Source organism: Coenobita brevimanus, chromosome 15 (genome assembly GCF_032717465.1).
Source record: "Coenobita brevimanus isolate Jiangsu-jjx chromosome 15, ASM3271746v2, whole genome shotgun sequence".
Lineage (NCBI taxonomy): Eukaryota > Metazoa > Arthropoda > Malacostraca > Decapoda > Coenobitidae > Coenobita > Coenobita brevimanus.
In genome coordinates this window covers 35,373,371-35,392,377 of record NC_136968.1, presented here as the reverse complement: position 1 = coordinate 35,392,377, position 19,007 = coordinate 35,373,371, and the positions used below count along the sequence as shown (strand labels likewise).

The window sequence follows — 19,007 nt, the reverse complement described above, 5'->3', positions numbered from 1 at the left end:
TTACACACACACACACACACAATCTACCTCATTATCTATCCATGTATCTACAGTATTCACTTACACACACACACACACACAATCTACCTCATTATCTATCCATCTGTCTATTCACTTACCCATTCATCTATTTATCTTTTCCTTCACACTCCAGGCCACAGATTTCAGTGTTTAAATAATACAACTTTAAATGAAAATTATTAGTATTATATATTTTACAAGAACACAATAAAAGAGGTATAATCTCAGTGTACATTCTCTTCAGGTAAGGAAGCTCCCCTAACACCCCTTCCTAAGCAATTTAGTTTTGGATACGAGTGGCTGATATCCTTTTGTACGTTATTTATACAGAGTATGGCGATGAAGCTCCCTAACACCTCTTCCTTGGCTATTTATTTTTTGGATATGAGTGGCTGATATTCTTTTGTACGTTATTTATGTAGAGTATAGCGATGAAGCTCCCTAACACCTCTTCCTAAGCCATTTATTTTTGGATACAACTGATTAATACCCTTTTGTACATTATTTTATGCAGAGAATGGCGATATTGGAAGGATTTATATAACACAGAAGACAGTAAGTGTAATAAACAAAATGAATTGCTTAAGACATGGTGTTAGGGAGTGGGGAGGTATATGAGAGAGGGGGGGGTGAGCTGGGAGCTGGGCAATGAAATGGTGAGGGACAGGGTGACATGGAGACGATTTGTTTGTGACCACCCCTTATGGGATTAAGGCGTCTGGCAATAGATAGACAGATAGTTAGGAAGCTTCCATGTGTGTCATGAAAATAGCACATAATCACAATGGGCAGTATTCCAGTGCAGTTAGGACGCTTACTTAACACCTCTTCATTGCTGGTTTAATTCTGATTTGCTCCATTACTATATTCTTGTGTGTTATCCATCCACTCTGTCGATGATAAAATGATATATGAGGCAAAAATGAGGATATTACTGTGTACTTTGGAAAATAACTCACTAAGGAAGAGGTATTAGGGAGCCTCCTTACCTGACAAGAAAAAATAAATCACTTAGGAAGGGGTGTTAGGGAGCTTCCTTACCCAACAAGAAAAAATAAATAACTAAGGAAGGGGTGTTAGGGAGCCTCCTTACCCAACAAGAAAAAATAAATCACTAAGGAAGAGGTGTTAGGGAGCTTCCTTACCTGTTGAGAAGACAGGCCTAAACGTCAATCCTATATTACCTTTCTTTCACATCTACGTATCCACGGCTAGAGTACCACAAACAGGTCTGTCTATCTATCTATTAATCTACAGTCAGACGCCAGACTCCTGTAAGGGGTGGCCGTTTATCTTTTAGTTGTTTTACAGGAAGGGGCACTACCCTCTGCCAAACCACTTGCTGACACGTACAGAACACGTATGGGTTGTTTATACAGTATGGTTACTACCCAGCGCTGTAAATGGTTTCCTGGCTTACAGGAAACCATTACACAGACAGGTACTGTATGTAAATCTAACCCTTTCCTGGCAATAACATCTTAACCATAATTCATTCTCATTACAGTACATATTCTCAAATCCAAGATAGCTGGGGGGAGCGCGGTGAAATGGTGGGGGGCAGAGCGACATGGAGGCAGTTTGTTTGTGGCCACCCCTTACGGGACTAAGGCGTCTGGCAATAAGTAGATAGATAGACTAAACGTTTTATCACTCCTAACACTATGCTGCTCTAATAATGTACACTACAGTAAGTCTACCAGGTTCATCCCTTTATAAATACAAAGTCACTCAAGTATAAAAATGTAACGTATTGTGATGACGGCACTGTAATGTCTGTCCACAATGAGTCTAAATAAATAACTGATACATAGCTACAGGTACTCCTCAACTTACAAAAATTACAGCTACAGGGTACATACAAATTAATTTCAGAGCAAAAAATATAAAAATACATATTCTATTCATAATGCGCGCCAAGTACAAGTGCGGCTGGTGAGACACGTTACCATGGCGACGCACCAACGACATCGGTAAGGGTGGCAGACAGTGTGGCAGTTGTTGGCCGCCAGTTTCTTCCACTCTACATTTGGTACATTTTTTCCTTTCTTTTTTTAACATCATCATCATCATCATCTGGACCACCTTTCCCACCCTAGGGCAGGGTAAGGAGCAGCAATGTCCAGACAACCAAAATTTGCCTAATCCATTGGGCCACGCTTCTATTCACTCATCATTCAAGCCCATGGAATCCTGGCTCTGTCGGGTATGCCAAAAACATTCACCACGTTCTGTAACTTCACATAAACATATCTGATTTCATGCATAAATAAAGTACAGTCTCTGAGTTTATGTTTGCTTATGTTTATCACACAAAAATAACTATTACTGAGTGCATACTGAGTGTTTATTAAAGATATTACACATTTCCAAGCGTAACTATGGACTTACTTAAAAATCTGACTTCCACATGATCTGCAGGACCCAATTGATTAAGATATTACGCATCTGCAGGAGTATAGATGGACTTACGTAAAACTCTAACTTCCACATGATCTGCAGGACCCAATTAATTAAGATATTACAGTACGCACCTGCAGGAGTATAGATGGACCTACGTAAAACTCTGACTTCCATACGATCTGCAGGAACCAATTAATTACGTAAGTTGAGGAGTACTTGTCAATGCTAGTCACAGCTCTTCCAATCCACACCATTCACTATACATATGGCTTAATAATAAATAATGCTATGTTATGTGGTATGTGCTCCTATGTTAAAAAATGATTATGGAAAGTATGTTATGTGAGTCTTAATTACATACTTGATAAACAGGAGTATGAAAGTAATGAGGTGTGAGAACTACCTTTTATATATATGCAAAAAAGAAAGAAACAAAGGCTGAAACTCTCCCAAAGGTCATACCCTCCACAGAAACTTAATAAATAGGTCAAGTGTGGATGCGAGACACACCCTATGCTACCTTCTATATATGAAAAAAGAAAGAAACAAAGGCTGAAACTCTCCAAAATGTCATCTCCTCCACAGAAACTTAAATCATAAATAGGTCACATGTGGATGCTAGACACACCCTATACTGCCTTTTATATATGCAAAAAGAAAGAAACAAAGGCTGAAACTCTCCAAAAAGTCATCCTCTCCACAAAATCTAAATAAATAAGTCAAATGTGTGGCCTTGAGAAATACCATATGTTATTTGAAGCACCATCACACATCCAGCCCTCCTTCCACCTCTCCACCAAACAGGAGGTCGTCTTCCGCTGAATAGCATTGTCTGTTGGTGGATAAAACACAAAATTAAAAGGCATAGAATTTTTTGTATCTATCATCTATCTATCAATCTATTGCCAGATGCCTTAATTCCATAAGGGGTGGCCACAAGCAAATCACCCGCATGTCTCCCTGTTCAATGCCATTTCACTTCCTTGCTCCCACCTCACACCTCCCTCTCTCAAATACCTCTCCACTCCATCCCCCCCATCATATCCTCAGCCTCCCCCTCCCTCTCCACCTCACTCACATACACTTTCCTCGTTAGTCTCTTGCTCTCCATTAGGGAAACAGGAGCTCAGAGCAAGGCAACTTAGTCCAAACATTGAAGGCATGAGTGACCAGTCCCTCACCCATGAGTGGCTTGGATACAAACCTTATGGAATCAACCTGGCTAGACTGCCTTCACTGACTGTACCATCAGGCATCACTAGTCTTACCTAACCAGATAAAACCACCAACCAGAAGAATATATTAATAAACACAGCATCACTGCCATCATCATAATCATCTGGACCTCCTTTCCCACCCTAAGGCAAGGTGAAGAATAATATAAATACCGTCTCCATCTATCTATCTATCTATTGCCAGATGCCTCAATCCCGTTTGGGGTGGCCACAAACAAATCGCCTCCATGTCGCCCTGTCCCCCGCCATTTCACTGCCCTGCTCCCAACTCACACCCCCCTCTCTCATATATACCGTACATTTTTTTCATTCATTCATTGCCAGACGCCATGTATCCCAGACGGGGTGGTCAAGGGCTTAGAGTTAATTGTTTTACAGGGAGGGGCACTAATCCTCCACCAACCCCACTTGACACGGTGTATATATATATATCTAAACACACACACAGTTCAGTCTCAGTGTCCTTCCAGCCACCCACCTGCAGTGTTATGGTGTCGCTGAATCACGCTGAGGACTGACAGTAACTCTTGGTGTCCAGAATCTTCTTGCCGCACATGGCACAGATGCCCTTCTTGTACGCACACCCCTGGCAAAAGTGTGACCCCGCCTGGTGCACCTTCGTACGGCAGATGCGGCACTCGGCAAAGCTGGTCTGGGGGCGGCACGGAGAGAGAGGATGTGTCAGAGTATTAGTCAATCACAGCAGGGTTGGGGTATTGTGTACATTTTTTTTTTTTTTTTTTTTTTTTTTTTTTTAAATGTGTCCAACTTCTGGGCATAGGCTTCACAGCTTGCTCTCAAGGCCCAGTAGTCCTCCTACATACCATACACCTCTCTACATGTCACCACTTCGGTGCTAACACCCACCGTCCATATTGAATACATGCAAGGGCTGTCTCATACAGGACTGGTGTATTGGTATTAGCTGGGGTACTTTTATGACATGTCGGCGGGTTATCTGGTAGATCAGGAAAGTCTGCTTTTATGCAATTCAAATCCTTAAACTGTTCCCTGCCCCAGCCGGGATTCGAACCTGGGTCCATCAGGACTGCAGGCCGCCTCTCTACCGATTCAGCCATCGCACATACAAAGCTCAAACTAGACAGGATATCAGATTTAACAGACACTACAAAGCCGCCGGATTTCTGTTGGCTATAACAAACATCCTTCCAACCATCATCCAATCCTATGTTGCCCCACGAGGAGCGCAGGAGCCCGAGGCTAGGCAAGTTGTCCTGATATTTAAGATGAGAATGACCAGCCTTAAATGGGGTGCAATACGTGTCTTTAATGAACCAGTGCAATGACAAGGATGTGAAATGAGCCGCAATAGGACAAAAGTTTGGGCCAAGTCAGTGTAAAATGGGATTAGTTTGCATTTTTAGTACACGTGCTGGAATAACGCTGTTGTACTCGTTTATTTTCAAACATGCTCGAAATTCCACCTCAAGGGGATCATCGGATATAACGGATTTTTGGCTTTATCAGATCAGGCTTACCACCAAGTACGGTAATCCAATGTAGTGAGGATCTACTGTACGGAAGTTTCAGTATCTGTTTGTGTACAGACTTAGGACAATGGGAACCTGTGTGTGTGTGTGTGTGTGTGTGTGATTATATCTACATACGACCTCTGGACTGGGTATAACTGCTTCATACACAATTAAAAAACAGTTATATTTGACTGTAATTCATCAGTTTCTCTCTCTCTCATTGTCAGTAATCTATCTATCTATATACCTAGGCTGCTTCCCCCAAGGAAAGGGAGGTAGCCGAGACAGGACGACACACTCTCCATTTACTCATCCATTTAAACACATTCATTCACATCTTAGCCCCAAAGGGGAGAACGGACAGATCCTCACCGCACCACACCGCACAAGGGTCAACTGCGCAATGCAATCAGTAATAAGGAAAATAAACAGACTCGCTCTCAGTCTCTATCTCTCTCTTTCTTTTTCTCATTTACCTCTCCATCATCGGTAATAAATTAAGGAAAATAAACTGAATCAATCTCTCTCTCTCTCTCCCTCTCTCTTTCTCCCCGTCAACTCACCGTGTATGGGTTAAACCGATTCTTCTTGCCGGTGAGTAGCTTGTTTTCGTTAATCTTGCGTCCGCCGCTCTCGGTCGTGTTACGCGCCCCATCCTTCCACGTATCTGGCGTTATTACCTGAAGAGAAGGCACAAGAAATAAATCACTAAGGATAAGGTGTTTGGGAGCTTGCACGTTATTTATGCAGAGTATGGTGATACTGGAAAGTTTTAATGCAACAAAGAGGGGAATGGTGAGGTGCAATAAATAAAATAAATCACTAAGGAAAATGTGTTAGGGAGCTTGCACGTTATTTATGCAGAGTATGGTGATACTGGAAAGTTTTCATGCAACAAAGAGGGGAATGGTGAGGTGCAATAAATAAAATAAATCAGTAAGGAAAATGTGTTAGGGAGCTTGCATGTTATTTATGCAGAGTATGGTGATACTGGAAAGTTTTAATGCAACAAAGAGGGGAATGGTGAGGTGCAATAAATAAAATAAATCACTAAGGAAAATGTGTTAGGGAGCTTGCACATTTTTTAGGCAGAGTATGGTGATATTAGAAGGTTTTATGCAACACAGAAGAGGGCAGAAAGTGTAAAAACAAACTGAATTGCTTAGGAAATGGCGTTAGGGAGCTTGCACATTGTTTATTCTGAGTATAGTGATACCAGAGGGTTATGTACAACGCCAAGAAACAAATATATGGGTGGTGAACATCAATAATTTAAGACCTCTTTGTAAGGAAATGTGCCACACGATTTTTTTTTTTGCATGACACACACATATCACAAAATAGTACTTTGGTAATGAAGGGGTTCATAATTTTTTTCATTCATTGCCAGACGCCAGGTATCCCAAACAGGGTGGCCAAGGCTTAGAGTTAATTGTTTTACAGGGAGGGGCACTAATCCTCCACCAACCCCACTTGACACGTAGGGTTCATAATAATAACAACAAAAATAATAACTGCTATCGGTACCTATCTATCTATCTCTTGCCAGACGCCATAATCCCATACGGGGTGGCCATTTGACTCTTGAGTTAGTTGTTTTACAGGGAGGGGCACTAACCCTCCACCAACCCACTTGACACGTAGGGAGCACGTATGGTTTGGTTATATGGTTACCACCCAGCGCTGTAAATGGTTTTTTGGCTTACAGGAAACCATTTGGCTTGTCACTCAATGTAAAGCCACCTGTAACGGAAAGAAAAGCGATAAGAAGTGACAGGAAAGATGGAAGAAATAGGAAGAGAGGAGGACAGGCACAGAAAAAGAATGATAAAGGCTAAGGAAGAAGTAGGCAGCACTACATCAAGTGAGTGGATGATGGTCGCCACCACCTACCGGTACCATAATAACAAATATTATTATTATTGTTACCGGTATCAATATTAATATAAGAATAATGTGAACCGAAGTCCGTGCTGAAACTAGGCTATTATCAATGAAACTGAAGGAGAGCTCCCAAACATGAAATTTACAAGTATATTGTTCTCAATAAGTTAAATGTAATTATCACTGTGACAGCTTTAAAAATAGTTGTGGAAATGTGTAATTTTAAAGACATCAACTACACAACCACCAGCTTTACATGCAACACAAGCAGCCACCCACCATGTTGGACTTTTAGGTAGATTTGGCTTCAAATTTGTACATAACTGTCAATCCATAGTAATCTAACCTAGTCCAACCAAACCTAACAATTTAACCTAATGTACAAACCTGAACAATCTGGGGATAAATGAGTTTCGGGTCCAAATCGACTCTCTGTCCTCTGTAGGATGCCACCGCCAACATCAACAAACCCAACTTTGAGCCGTTTAGTAACCTGTTATTTCTGCATAATTCCGGTGTCAGGAATTAATGAATTATACAACCATTAACAACATTAATGATATTTCTGCAGAATCGAGGTGCCATAAATGAATTTACAGCTATGAAAAACAATCTGTCACAAATTCTTCATTATTTGTGTATGGAAGCTCTCCATCGGTTTGTCCAGAACTAAAACATTGACAAATAAGCCTCATAATTCAGAAGGCATTATTCTGTACCTCTCCCCAGCACTGTAGTTTTTTCTCAAGATTCATCAGAAAGAGGATACAGATTTCTGGAGACACAGGATTACCTATACCCAGCTTAAATCTACATAAATCTAAGTTATAAATCTTAGTTAAAAATCTGAAGTCCTTGGCCTGAACTGCTAGAGAAATGAAAACCTGATGGAAAGTGTGATGTGAGGGAATCTGTGGAGAATAATACAAGAATTTCGCCATACATACCTTCCCAAGCTTCTTCTGACACTTTTCACACACCATGATGAAAAAATTACGTGGGTGAATTGAAGAAACGAATGGAAAAATGAGGGAAATTAAGCCAACAATTTTCTGTCAACCAATTGGTAAACAATGTCCGATTCGAGTCTTAACTAGAAATGGTCTTTGTAACTACCTAGATTAATTTATTTATTGTCAAACATTATAAATTTTACTGTTGTTTATAATGTATATACAAAAATTATGTATCACTTAAGGTTACTTCTTTATTTTCTACAATATTCCACGACATCCAAGTGCTCATTTTCTTTCCTATGACGAACAAGGTTGACGCACAAACTAAATGCAAATTAAACTCGCTCAGCTCCTTGAAAAGTATATCAATATATGGATTTATAGGACATTCTTTATACTATTTATATCATCTTACCTACGTTATTACAAACTGAAATTTTTTTTAAAAGGAGGCGAGTTCTATTTCACTATCAAAACAAAACCTAATGGCAATTTATACCAACCTTCCACATATTTATGGCAACAGTAATATAAATAAAAACACAATATAAAAACTCAAATTATCTGAAACTCTTAAAAACAAGGAAAATAAAAAGTCGGTGTTCATCCTGCGGTAAAATGGACATCCAGGAAGTAAACAGACAGGGAAGGCTAAGAAATTAAAATCCCTTCAATATCTCGCAAATCATCATGTCGCTGTCCTTACTCAGGCTGTTGGCCTTTATCTGCCTCGCCAGGAAGGTAATTGCCCTCTATTTAACTTACCTTCATCTTTGTAATGGCTGCTGTTGAGGAAATATGGCGGAAATAACTGGAATAAATTAGTTTGCTTTCTTTTGGTGGTGATGGTTTACCGTATGTCCCCACGTAGGACTTAATTTTAAACAATACATTACATGGGTTTGTACTTAATTATACAAAAAGATATTATTTCATGCCCCACATTCTTTTACCTGGCACTATGTCTGATGTTGTAATGTCAGGATGTAAGGTGGGGTAATGGTGTATGTTGAGAGATTTGGACGCTTTCGGTAAATTACAACATTCTTACAACAAACCAGCATTAAAGCATGTACTGTAATGTGCTAAACCTAACTGTACAGTAATGCCATAGCCTAACAATCAAACACCCTACCGGTACCCTAACCTACCATAGCATATGACATCTTACCACAAAGCATACACATACAAAACCATGTGTCTCACTTCAGTATGAAATTTTGGGCACTTCCCCCCCCCCCTAACTTCTGACACTGGCTTATTTATTTTTGTAAGGCTTAACCTGGTTGATCACTGGGTTAATTTTGCATATAATGTATTCATAAAAAATACTGGATTGTATAATTTTGGATCAGGGACTAAATAGGGAGGCTGCTAGAAATCAAACAGCGTGGAGAGCTGCCATTGGGCGACATGTCCAACGCATGCAAGCACATTGGAGTCTTTATAAACAATGCACTATAAATGCAATACGCGTTAACTTTTTTTTCTGCGTGTGTGTGTGTGTGTGTGTGTGGAAATAATGACAATAAGCACAACACTAGGAATATTTTAATGTCTTCATCCAGTTAGAGATGAAAAAGGAAAATAAAAGAAAATCTATCAACTCAGACCTAACACTGCACTCAAACCCATTTTTATATTTTATTCCATTCATTTACTTATTTATTTTTATTTTCCAGGCGTGGTGTCATTACTGTGAGTGGGATCTGTGTGGGACGGAACAGTACTGCTGCGGCGACAACCTGTGCTGCGATTACGTGTACAGACATTGGTACTTCTGGTGGGTATTTAGAGGGTCGGATTGGCTACATGTTGACAGTGCATGATGGTGATGATGATGATGATGACAATGATGATGATGACAATGATGATGATGATGATGATGATGATGACAGTGATGATAGTAATGAGGATGAGGATGATGATGATGATAATAATGACGATGACAATGACGATAATGATGATGATGATAGTAATGATGAGGATGATGACAATAATGATGATGATGATGACAGTGATGATGATGATAGTTTACGTTTCCCTTCAGGGTTGGTGTAATATTCCTGGTGTTGCTGGTGTCGGCGTGTGGTGGAATCTTCCGCTACTACTACCGTCAGTGGCGGACCCAGCCCACACCCCCATACCTGCCGTTCACACCCGCGTACACATCACTGCCCACACACATCTCACCCCATGACCCACGATTCCAGGTAAACTAGAGGGAAAACATTCTCTCTCTCTCTCTCTCTCTCTCTCTCACATCTCACCTCACGACCCACGATTTCAGGTGAACAATATCGAAAATAGACATGCTGTAGGTCTCTCTCTCTCTCTCTCTCTCTCTCATACTGAAGCAAGATGAGGCATATTTTTCATAACTTATATATTGAGCATTACAACACCTCTTCTATCGCATTACTTTCTCTCTCTCTCATTTCAGCAAACACCAAATGATTTAATTCAGCTGAGAGTGAGTCATAGGAGTTAATCTGGAAATATGGATGGTGGGCGTTAGTGCAGAATGGTGAACAGATGTATTTCTCCTCTCTGTCTCTCTCTCTCCATCTGTCTGACTGTTTATTTATCAGTCTATCACTCTGCATCTCTCTCTCTCTCTATTTCTCCTCTCTGTCTCTCTCTCTCCATCTGTCTGACTGTTTATTTATCAGTCTATCACTCTGCATCTCTCTCTCTCTCTCTCACCTCGTCTAACGCGTCTCTCTCTCCGCCCACAGATCACCCAAGACTGTCACAAGGTGGAGATGTGAGGTGTGTCCGATCTTCCAGTCAGCCAGTGCAAGAGACTAACCTGCTACTACTGCATCTGTTGGCATCATACCACACTATATATACACCATCTTCTCTATCTATCACTCTGTATCTATCTGACTGTCATTCTATCCCTATCTATCTGACTGACTCCTTCTACAGTATATTTCTCTCTCTCTCTCTCTCTCTACATCTTTCTAACTATTCCTCAGTCTATCTGTCTGTCTGTCTCTCTCTTTGCATACCTGACTCTCTCTCTCTACATCTTTCTGACTATTCCTCAGTCTATCTGCCGGTCTCTCTCTCTCTCTCTTTCTCAATAGCTGTAAGTCATCCGTGTATATCAATATTAATCTGTTAGTCTATTTTTTTATCTACCTGTGTCTGTCTGTAAATATTAATACTGCATTACTTTTACCACATTTCCTCCATATATCTGTGTGTATATTTTACCAAGGTGGTACATACCCCCGCCAGTTTGAAAAATTGATCAGTAAAAATAAATCTATAAGTGAATAAAGCAAATCTGAAAATGAATGAAGAATCTCAAAATAACATAGATCTTAAACGAAAAAATCTTTAAAAAAAAATCTTGAATGAAAGGTAATAAAGAAATAAATAAATAAATAAACATAATCTCTTAAAATGAATGAAAAAAGTAAAAAAAAAAACATTCATTTGAAGAACTGAAAATTAATAAATCGCTTAGAATGAATAATGAATAATAAATAGTAAAAATAAATAAAACTGAACAAATAGAAATAATAAATTTAACAGGGTGATAAAAGCAGAGAGGATATAATACTGAAAATAATTGCATCTCTGTTTTTGGAGGCGTCTGGTTCATCTAGTTTTGTATGTTAGTGTGAAGAGTCTGGTGATATTTGAATTATTTAAATGACTCGGAAGAGGACAGCATGGTGGAGCAAGCAAAATACTATAAATCACTTAGGAAGAGGTGTTAGGGAGCTTCATTAACTGACAAAAAACACACACACACACACACACACTCGTTATTCTATATTAATTTAAAAACCAATGAAGTTAAATGCTAATAACTAAATCATTTTAACTCCTCCAAGGAAATACTGTAATGTAAAAATTTATTCACACTGTCTCTATATTTTCTTCGTATCATTCATATCATGTCGTTTGTAAACGCTCCAACTTGCATGCGTCAGCCCTGGTCACCTAATGGCTTTTCATGCTGCTTGATCTCTGGCAGCCTCCCTATTCGGTCCCTTATCCCTGAGGTCACACTATGTGACCTCGTCCCAGATCTTTCTTGGTCTGCCTCTCACAACCCTACCCCCCCAACATTCACACTTCTCACCTTCCACACCCAGTTGTCACCCTCCATCCTCTCCACATGGCCAAACCATCTCAGTCTACCCCTCCTCATCACAACACCAATACACTCCAGTCCCATCCTTCCTCCCAAACCATCTCAGTCTACCCCTCCTCATCACAACACCAATACACTCCAGTCCCATCCTTCCTCCCAAACCATCTCAGTCTACCCCTCCTCATCACAACACCAATACACTCCAGTCCCATCGTTCCTCTCAACTCTTCAATCATAATCCTAGTGCCCCCCAGGCCTCACATTCAAGGATGCACTACACATCCATCTCAGTCTACCCCTCCTCATCACAACACCAATACACTCCAGTCCCATCCTTCCTCTCAACTCTTCAATCATAATCCTAGCCCCCCCAGGCGTCACGTTCAAGGGCGCACTACACATCCATCTCATCACTGTCATTTCTGTCGTTGAGTAAAATCATTTGGAGATAAGAACAACAGACAAAAGTGGTTAAAACTGCTGTACTGTACATTCGAAAATATAGTAGTGTATTTTGTCACAGTAAATACTAACAGATACCATTACTTCTGTTACTAATGTTACCGGTATTTTTTGCATATGATGAATTTTTAACTTGTTAGCGTTGTATAATACTGTAAATTCTGTTCTGCTGTCATGAATTATTTTGTCCAGCTCTGCTTATTGCTATTTTATTACTATTATTATTGTTATTATTATTATTATTATTATTTCTGTTATTATTATTATTTCTGTTATTATTATTATTTTTATTATTATTATTATTATTATTATTATTATTATTTCTATTGTTATTATTATTATTTTTATTATTTTTGTACTTTTGTTTGCCCCATCTGTTTAAGGTGTTTCCTCTATGCTGATTACAAGAACTTGGTTGTGATAGAAATAAAGCAAAAAATAAAAGTTTTTTATACTGAAAGGGTTGAAATATTATGTAGTCTCTCTCTCTCTCTCTCTCATTTTTTTTCCAATCACCTCATTCTTACCAGTTATTTTTATATATGTTAATCCTCTCTCTCTCTCTCTCTCTCTCTCTCTAAGCATTTTTTTTTTCCAATCACCTCATTCGTACCATTTTCTTTTTTTTTTTACATGTTAATCCTTAGATGATGAAAGGCATTAAATTACAAGACATTTCCAAGAGCTGGTGGTGGTGGTGGTGGTGGTGGTGGTGGTGGTGATGATAATGATGATGACAATAATAGTGATGATAGTGGTGATAATGATTGCTATGATGATGATGATAACGGTGATGGTAATGATGATGATGAATACTCCCATAAACACAGAAATGAATATGAACGTATAAATATGTAAAAAAAAAATAAATAAATAGATAAATAAATCACCAAGGAACAGGTGTTAGGGGAGCCTCCAACACCCACTACAATACAACCTAGTGTATATCTCCTCATACTCACATGTTATAATACTGTACTGGTGGGTTAGTGGATATAACGCACCACTCGGGGGTTAAGAATTCCTAAGTTGGGGGGGGGTTTTATCAGTCGCGTGATGCCGTAAGGGGTTCGGCCTGTCACCTACCCCCTATGTACTGGTTCTAGACTAGCCTCGGCCCCCTACACCCTTGGGAGAAGTGTAATGAGGGGTGTGGATGGGTGTGTGACTTTACGATAACTGATCATTGGGAGGATCTGAGGGTGAGAGAGAGAGAGGGGTGAAAGAAAATGAATGTGAGAGAGAGAGGGGTGAAAGAAAATGATGAATGTGTGTGAGAGAGAGAGAGAGAGAGAGAGAGGGGTGAAAGAAAATGATGAATATGTGAGAGAGAGAGAGAGAGGGGTGAAAGAAAATGATGAATGTGTGAGAGAGAGATTGAATTACATGTGAACAAAGAATGTGAGAAGGTAGAGAAAGTTGGCAAATCAGAGACACATATGATAAACTTCAAGAATAGTGAGAAACTGTAGAGAAAATGAGAAAATTAAAGTTAGTGACATTTCTTACACATTCGTGGTGGGTTTATCCTGGTTTTATTAGTGACTGTCTCAAAGTTTTATCTGTATGAGAGTTTTAATAAAGAGTTTATAATATACTGGTGTGTTTTTATTCCTTTCCTTCCTGTACTGGGCTGGGTTCGTAAAATTTATTAACCTTCAGTTGTGTCAGCCTTGGTCACCTAATGGCGGCTCTCCATGCTGCTCAATCTCTGGCAGCCTCCCTATCCAGTCCCTTATCCCTAAGGTCACACTCTATGGCCTCATCCCAGGTCTTTTTCAGTCTGCCTCTTGCAACCCTACCTCCGACGTTCACACTTCTCACCTTCCACATCCAACCATCATCCTCTCCGCATGCCCAAACCATCTCAGTCTACCCCTCCGCATCACAACACCAATGCATTCCAGTCCCATCCTTCCAAACCATCTCAGTCTACCCCTCCTCATCACAACACCAATACATTCCAGTCCCATCCTTCCTCCCAAACCATCTCAATCTACCCCTCCTCATCACAACACCAATACATTCCAGTCCCATCCTTCCTCCCAAACCATCTCAATCTACCCCTCCTCATCACAACACCAATACACTCCAGTCCCATCCTTCCTTCCAAACCATCTCAATCTACCCCTCCTCATCACAACACCAATACATTCCAGTCCCATCCTTCCTCCCAAACCATCTCAATCTACCCCTCCTCATCACAACACCAATACATTCCAGTCCCATCCTTCCTCCCAAACCATCTCAATCTACCCCTCCTCATCACAACACCAATACATTCCAGTCCCATCCTTCCTCCCAAACCATCTCAATCTACCCCTCCTCATCACAACACCAATACATTCCAGTCCCATCCTTCCTCCTAAACCATCTCAGTCTACCCCTCCTCATCACAACACCAATACACTCCAGTCCCATCCTTCTTCCCAAACCATCTCAGTCTACCCCTCCTCATCACAACACCAATACACTCCAGTCCCATCCTTCTTCCCAAACCATCTCAGTCTACCCCTCCTCATCACAACACCAATACATTCCAGTCCCATCCTTCCTCCCAAACCATCTCAATCTACCCCTCCTCATCACAGCACCAATACATTCCAGTCCCATCCTTCCTCTCAATTCTTCCATCATAAACCCAGCCCCCTCAGGCCTCACACTCAGGGACTCACTGTACATCCACCTAACCATTGTCATTTCTGTACGTTTGAGTCTGCGAATATATTCTTCCTTTACTGCCCAGGTCTCACTACCATACAGCATTACACTCCTAACACATGCCATACAAAGACCCCTTAGCACAAAGGGAGAGCCTTTTCCCTCTATATATTTAAAAATAAAAAGAAAAAAACAAAGTCAATCAATAAATATTACTAATGGTATATCATCATCACCATCACCACCACCATCACCACCACCATCATCACCACCATCACCACCATCATCATCACCACCATCATCATCACCATCATCATCATCACCTTCCCAACCAAGGAAGAAGTGAGGCAGGGTCCAGAGGGTAAGATATTATATTGACGTGAACTATTAATTAAAAAGTTAAGATCATTTGTAAATTTCACTTGCCTGTGGTTGGTGGGTCTGGTTGATTAGACAGACTGGGGTAGCAAAACAAAAAACAACAACAACAATAACTTACCTTAGAGAGTGCCTAATATCCCGTATGGCAAAGCATATAAAGAAAATCATCATCATCATCATCATCATCAATGGGGTGAGGTAGGATGCAGAGACAGCTGTAGGAAAGCATGAAAGGAGGACAGTTATCATCACCATCATCACCACAATCACCACCACCACCATCATCATCATCACAATCACCACCACCACCACCATCATCATCATCATTCTAAAGCCATTTCCCCATTAAAATATGCAGGATGGGATAGTAAAGCATTAATTTACAGAACTATCACCACCACCACCATCATCATCATCATCATCATCATCATCATCACTACCACCACCATCATCATCATTATCATTATCACCACCACCACCACCACCATCACCACCACCACACATAACAGGATGGTACACATGGAATCATATAACTCTCCCTCCATTTCTGATAACCATTTTATTTTTGTGTCTGTCGTTGAGCAAAGTCCTCCAGTGTTGTGCATCTCCTTACGTCTATACTCCGTCCACTCTAACCTGGCAGAGAGTTACGTCCTTTTGTGGCTTGATTTCACATAGCTCAGTGGCAGAAAAAAAAATTGATACAGATTCCTATACTCTTTTTACACCAACTTGGCCCAGATTTTCGTCCTTTTGCGCTTATTTCATGTAGCTCAGTGGCAGAAAAAGACAATACTACAGCTCTACATCCTTTCCACCGCACTTCTTTGTGACTATCGTTCTTTCACCTTAACTTGGCCCAGATTATCGTCCTTTTGCAGCTTATTTCAGGTAGCTCAGTGGCAAAAAAAGACAATGCTATGGCTCTACATCCTTCCCATAGCACTTCTTTGTGACTAGCACCATATTCTAGTGTCAATCTATTGTTACAACTCAATATTCAAAACAGAAAGATGGTAATTTTAGGCCAAGTTGAAGTGAAAAGAATATAGCCCCATATATAAGTGTTATCCTCTCGTTCTAGCACTTCTTCATGACTAGCATCACATTCAAGTATTAATCTATTGTTACAACTCAGCATTCAGGATGGAGAGAAGGTAATTTTAGGCCAATTTGAAGGGGAAAGAGTATAGCCCCATATATAAGTGTTAACTGCTCGTTCTAGCACTTCTTCATGACTAGCATCACATTCTAGCGTCAATCTATTGTTACAACTCGGCATTCAGGATGGAGAGATGGTAATTTTAGGCCAGGTTAGAGTGGACGGAGTAGAGTTACATCAATTTCCGTGGCTGAAAAATTAACAATGGAAAAACTGGGGGGAAGAAAAAGGTGAAAACTTAACCCCTTCACAACAAGAGTCTCTTCCCTTGATATATACACCTGTTTGGTATTAACGAGAACATAAAACTAGATAAAATAAATATACAGTAAAACCCTCGGTATAACGGACTTCAATGGACCGGAATTTGCTTTTATCGGACTCGAGGAGCTACCGGACTAAATTCCTATATATTGGAAAAAGTCCGATAAAGCCAGATGCAGTCCGGACTGCCTGACCACTTCAGCCACGTTCACCACAGTAAGGCAAATAAAAGACATGTTTATCAGTGTACAGTACAGTATTATTATATATATTATACCATTTGATTAATGTAGTGAAGTTATAACACAGTACAGTACCGCAGTGGTAGTCAAAACAGTTTAAAAACCGTTCGTGCGATCCGGACTAATGTCTGATATATCGGAAAAAGTCCAGGTTAGCAGGGGGAAGTCCGGATGTCGCTTTTATTGGAATTTCGATTTTTTCGGACTGGCTTGGGCCCCAATTAGTCCGTTACAGTCAGGTCTTACTGTAGTAGAAAAATAACAATGGCATGAAATAAAAATAATAATAAAATAAAATGAAACTAATTAAGGCATGAACTGAAAAAAACTGAAAAAAAAAAAAATGAACTGAAAAAACAAAACAAAAAATAAGAAAGACATGAACTGAAAAAAAAATCTATCTATCTATCTATCTATTGCCAGACGCCTCAATCCCGTTTGGGGCGGCCACAAACAAATCGCCTCCAAGTGGCCCTGTCCCCCGCCATTTCACTCCCCTGCTCCCAACTCACACCCCCCCCTCTCTCATATACCTCTCCACCCCATCCCTCCATCTCATCCTCGGCCTCCCCCTCCCCCTTTAAATAAATAAATAAAAAATGAACTAAAAAAAATTGGAAAAAACTAAAAAAAAAAGGAAAATAAGAAAAGCATGGAAGCTCCCTAACACCTCTTCCTAAGTGATTTATTCTGCTTAGTACACCCTGCTCAATTGCCATTGTGTTTTGTGTTACTTAAACCTCTGTATTATAACTATCTGCATAAATATCACACAAAACGGTATTAGCCAGCCATACCCAAAAATAAATCACTTAGGAACAGGTGTTAGGGAGTGTAACCAATGAGATTATCAGCCAAGGACCTGTATTCTTGCTGGTTAAGGAAGCTCCCTAACACCTCTTCCTAAGCAATTTATTTTTGGATATGGCTGGTCAATACCCTTTTGTACATTATTTATGCTGAGAATGGTAATATTGGAAGGATTTATACAACACAGAAGAGGACAGTAAGGTGTAATAAGCCACATAAATCACTTAGGAAGATGTGTTAGGGAGCTTAACCAATGAAAATACCAGCCACTGACTCCTCTTCAATTTAATCCCCACTAATACCAAACAATTATACCTGGTGTGAGAGAGAACCCCTTGTACTGAAGGTGTTGGCTACCCTAACGCAGTGCAACAAGTGACTTAACCTAACTATGGCTACAGAGTGATGTTATACCAGTCCAATATTCCAGTCTCACAATATTCCAGCATTTCCAATCTCACATTATTCCAGTACAGGTATTCCATTATTCCAGACAAAATATTCTATCATCATCATTCTCCTCCTCACCATTAATATCACCACCAGCACCACTACCATCATCGTCGTCATTAATATCACCACCAGCACCACTACCATCATATGTCGTCATTAATATCACCACCAGCACCACTACCACTACCGTCATCATCATCATCTCCAAACAGACTACCTAATATTCACCTCTCTCTCTCTCTCAAACACAGTTCCTCCTCCTCCTCCTCCTCTTTCATATTCAACTATATGTATCCTATAAATAAATATCCACCCTTTCCATCAATAACTCCACTCTATCCACCTCTCCATCCACAAATCCACTCCATCCACCTTTTCATCCATCCATTTCTATCAACAAATCCACTCCATCCCCCTACCCATCTACAAATCCACTCCATCCACCTCTCCATCCATCCATTTC

At 40.2% G+C, this 19,007-nt stretch overlaps 2 protein-coding genes across 2 annotated transcripts; one reads left to right on the top strand and one right to left on the bottom strand.

Annotated features, from left to right (window-relative positions):
- Positions 1-983: 983 nt before the first annotated feature.
- On the bottom strand, positions 984-8,089 carry LOC145390648 (cysteine-rich PDZ-binding protein). Its single transcript, XM_080265439.1, has 4 exons — positions 7,984-8,089; positions 5,716-5,832; positions 4,138-4,311; positions 984-3,256 (listed from the first exon to the last, which is right to left on the bottom strand). The coding sequence occupies exons 1-3, from the start codon at positions 8,017-8,019 to the stop codon at positions 4,162-4,164; spliced, it is 303 nt and encodes a 100-aa protein (XP_080121565.1). The 5' UTR covers positions 8,020-8,089; the 3' UTR covers positions 984-3,256; positions 4,138-4,161.
- A 548-nt stretch (positions 8,090-8,637) lies between these two features.
- LOC145390647 (uncharacterized) lies at positions 8,638-10,905 on the top strand. The gene is made up of 4 exons (XM_080265438.1): positions 8,638-8,733; positions 9,675-9,775; positions 10,043-10,205; positions 10,731-10,905. The coding sequence occupies exons 1-4, from the start codon at positions 8,683-8,685 to the stop codon at positions 10,761-10,763; spliced, it is 348 nt and encodes a 115-aa protein (XP_080121564.1). The 5' UTR covers positions 8,638-8,682; the 3' UTR covers positions 10,764-10,905.
- The last annotated feature ends 8,102 nt before the right edge of the window (positions 10,906-19,007 follow it).